The sequence below is a fragment of the Culex pipiens genome, chromosome 3 (genome assembly GCF_016801865.2).
Source record: "Culex pipiens pallens isolate TS chromosome 3, TS_CPP_V2, whole genome shotgun sequence".
In the NCBI taxonomy this organism is placed as follows: Eukaryota; Metazoa; Arthropoda; class Insecta; order Diptera; family Culicidae; genus Culex; species Culex pipiens.
Window position 1 is genome coordinate 51621122 of NC_068939.1, and position 2971 is coordinate 51624092.

A 2971-nucleotide genomic window follows, 5' to 3' on the forward strand; every position below is an offset into this window, starting at 1 on the left:
CCGATTGTTGTTGTTGTTATCTTAGGTGTTAGTGACTTGGGTGGTTTACGACGGAATGGGACAGTTCTCGATAAACTTCCGCAATGTGATGCAACTGCTACTATCGGTCCAGTACTCCTGTAGACAGGTCTGCAACGGGAAAGAGAGTACTTAATATAATTGAAATTAACCTTGAAATTGCTATGACTTGAAAACGGTGCAGTTGTAATTATTTCTTTCAACATTGAATAATAAAGAGTATTGAAAAACTCATATCTCCGCGGAAAAAAAATAAATTGCTCCAATTTGGCACAAATCTGATTGCATTACAATTACCTTAAACGTCTCCATGTTGACACAGCTCAGAAACTGCGCTGCTTCGCTGCTACAGAACGTCGCTGCTCTCGGAAGCGGTTGTTGCACCCTCTGCTGCCTCATCTGGAAGCACCTGATACAGGCCGCACTGGTGACACTCTTCAACGCAGGACTTCCGGTGCTGGAAGCCGCCACAAGCTGCAGAATCCGCTCCTGGTCCAGCATTCCGTTGGTCATGGTTCCGGTGGCGTTCATTGCACACTCGACTAGGCACTTTTGGAATAAGATGAAATTTAGTAGCTTAGGTTTAGCTAAAAACAATTTGATGCAAACGTACACTTCCTTTCTCGTAGGCTACGCCCCGTTTCAAGTCTTCACCACCATGAATTTGCTTACATCCGGCTAGTAAAGCTTCGTCCAGCAGCGGTGGCATCCGGCAACAGTCCTTTGGGTGCTTTTGGAAAGAAATATTTTCAAAAAGACAATACAACAAAACAAAAGATAGAGAGTTTAACTTACCACATCCAACGGTGGCCGGTGGCACTCTATCGGTTGCCCATCGCTGCCCGTGACCGTGAAGATTAGCCAAGCGAGCAGCAAGACGCTGTGCCTTACAACAGACCCGGCCGGACGAGGAACCGCCAGCACACTCGACATGTTTCTCGCACCTTCGCAAACGGTTAAATAAGCACGCGATGGCGCTGCTAGGTCGAAAAACATTTTACGGTGACAACTGTTGGAGGACACGCAGTTTGGGGGGAAAATTGAATGGCTCTTTTTTTTGGTCTGGGAGACTTACAGTCAATTGAATGGGTGTTTTTTTGTTTGTGTTTAGTTGGAAAGTTGTGGCGTTTTATATTTGGAATTGGGTTCATTCGGAAATAACGTACGTTTATTTTCAATTTGTACAAATCTCTCCTTTTCATTTATTGAGAAGGAACAACCATACGAACAATAAACGAGAGACAATAATTGCTACATCATTTTTGAATGATTCATTATGAATGGCGTAGGCTATTTTTATACACTGGAGCAGATTTAATTTAGAAAAATTAGGCAAAGTTGTGAAATGCACCCATAATTTAAGCTATAACATTCTGGTAGCACTTTAAACTAATAATGTATATTTAGCATAAACTGGGGTGGATAAAGAGTGCATGGTGTATGAATAGTAGTGGAAGCATTTCGGATATAACTACCTTAATCACTAAACAAAAAATACTTTAGTCAAATTATTTTGCTCAAGGAAATTTCAAGGAAAAAAATGTCTTAACCAAAGTATATCACTTAAATCCCAAATATTTTTTGTTATTTTTTTCCACAGAAACACATTTTAATAATATTTTTTTTCTGCATCGAACTAATCTTATTATGCTCCATTGCTGAAAGTATTCAAGCATTGGGACTGCTTTGCAACCTCGCAGAATTCAGCTATAAAAATAAACAAATATGCTTGAAAATAAAATATAACATATATAAAACCATGATCTTACATGAATGCCATTCCCGAGCAGGGCAGTTAACAAACTTGCGATTCGCCAAACACATTTGCATCATCATGTAAAAAAGGGGACATTTCGTGGTTCTCTCAGCTGAAGCTTGCTTCATGGCATCAAGTTTGGCCCAACATGATTGCACAATGTCCGCCACTTGCTCACGCCACTCGTCCTGCTCGATATGGTCCACATAATCGAGAGCTTTTTCCTCGTTCAGCTCATTGTTCGGGCCCAGAATGCCATTTTCTCGGAAATTGCACTCTGCTGCGCACTAAAAAGATTTGTGGTTTTATGAAATTTCTTAAAACTTGAAAAAAAAGTGTTCACAATTATTTTTTCCTCGTTAGTTCCCTGAGCTGCGTTGTAACACTTCATAAAAGCCTCCCTAGGAAATGGATCTTGAACTGTGCAACATTTTGACAATTCTTCTGTCTATTGAGAAAAATGAACATATTAGGAATTGAATTCATTCAAGCAATTTGGTACAAACCCGATCAGCAATTGACTCACAATCACTCGCAAATACGCCATTCTGTGAATAAATAGTTCAATCAATAAATTCATAAAGTTTTTTTTTTGTATATCCACAGTTATTACAGTAATTACTACCAAACTTAAAATCTTAATCGATATAGTGGACATTTTGGTATATTTTACGCGGTTCAACGAAATTATCAACCTTTTATAGTGATCGTATGTTGTCGAGAGAGGATAATTAAACTTTCGACATGAAGCAGTGTGATAGTCCATCGGGATCATGGAATTCGTCACAGTTAGATGAAAAAAATGTTTTTTTTATGAGGAAGTATTCAATTCCATTAGTAGTTTCATATCATAAAAAGTACTACTAGCTCGCATTCTTTTTTGATTCATGAGTGTGGAAAACCTTCTGGATCGAAATGTCTAGTTCTTATTTGTGTTAATCCTATTCTTCAACGATCCTAAAGTGTTCCCTAACAAAGATATCATCAAGATGTGTAGTAGAAATCGTTTCATTTGAATGAGGTTTTTTTTTATTTGGGAGGATCAACAACGGTAGATCTTTATATTTTTCTCGCCAGCTTCAACCTATGACCATATATACCATATGAACTCTCAACGAAAAGTTACAGTTATTGTATTTTGTCTGGATGTCTAGATGATCCTAGAATTTGTCAGAACTTGATTTGATCAAATCTGTA

General features: G+C 38.4%; 2 protein-coding genes across 2 annotated transcripts; both read right to left on the reverse strand.

Annotated features, from left to right (window-relative positions):
* Positions 1-8: 8 nt before the first annotated feature.
* On the reverse strand, positions 9-1017 carry LOC120418510 (uncharacterized). Its single transcript, XM_039580947.2, has 4 exons — positions 814-1017; positions 632-748; positions 316-567; positions 9-129 (listed from the first exon to the last, which is right to left on the reverse strand). The coding sequence occupies exons 1-4, from the start codon at positions 1012-1014 to the stop codon at positions 46-48; spliced, it is 654 nt and encodes a 217-aa protein (XP_039436881.1). The 5' UTR covers positions 1015-1017; the 3' UTR covers positions 9-45.
* A 626-nt stretch (positions 1018-1643) lies between these two features.
* Positions 1644-2494, reverse strand: LOC128093633 (uncharacterized). Its single transcript, XM_052711187.1, has 5 exons — positions 2388-2494; positions 2281-2322; positions 2118-2222; positions 1788-2061; positions 1644-1725 (listed from the first exon to the last, which is right to left on the reverse strand). The coding sequence occupies exons 1-5, from the start codon at positions 2430-2432 to the stop codon at positions 1664-1666; spliced, it is 528 nt and encodes a 175-aa protein (XP_052567147.1). The 5' UTR covers positions 2433-2494; the 3' UTR covers positions 1644-1663.
* Positions 2495-2971: the final 477 nt, after the last annotated feature.

Excerpts from the sequence above, each read along its gene's own strand:
- LOC120418510 (XM_039580947.2), bottom strand. The coding sequence starts at position 1,014 with ATGTTTTTCGACCTAGCAGCGCCATCGCGTGCTTATTTAACCGTTTGC. Across the intron at positions 568-631 it reads TAGCCTACGAGAAAGGAAGT|TGCCTAGTCGAGTGTGCAAT; the intron begins GTACGTTTGCAT and ends TTATTCCAAAAG. Across the intron at positions 130-315 it reads TCAACATGGAGACGTTTAAG|ACCTGTCTACAGGAGTACTG; the intron begins GTAATTGTAATG and ends TTCCCGTTGCAG.
- LOC128093633 (XM_052711187.1), bottom strand. The coding sequence starts at position 2,432 with ATGTCCACTATATCGATTAAGATTTTAAGTTTGGTAGTAATTACT. Across the intron at positions 2,323-2,387 it reads TAAGTTTGGTAGTAATTACT|AATGGCGTATTTGCGAGTGA; the intron begins GTAATAACTGTG and ends ATTTATTCACAG. Across the intron at positions 2,223-2,280 it reads GTGAGTCAATTGCTGATCGG|ACAGAAGAATTGTCAAAATG; the intron begins GTTTGTACCAAA and ends TTTTCTCAATAG.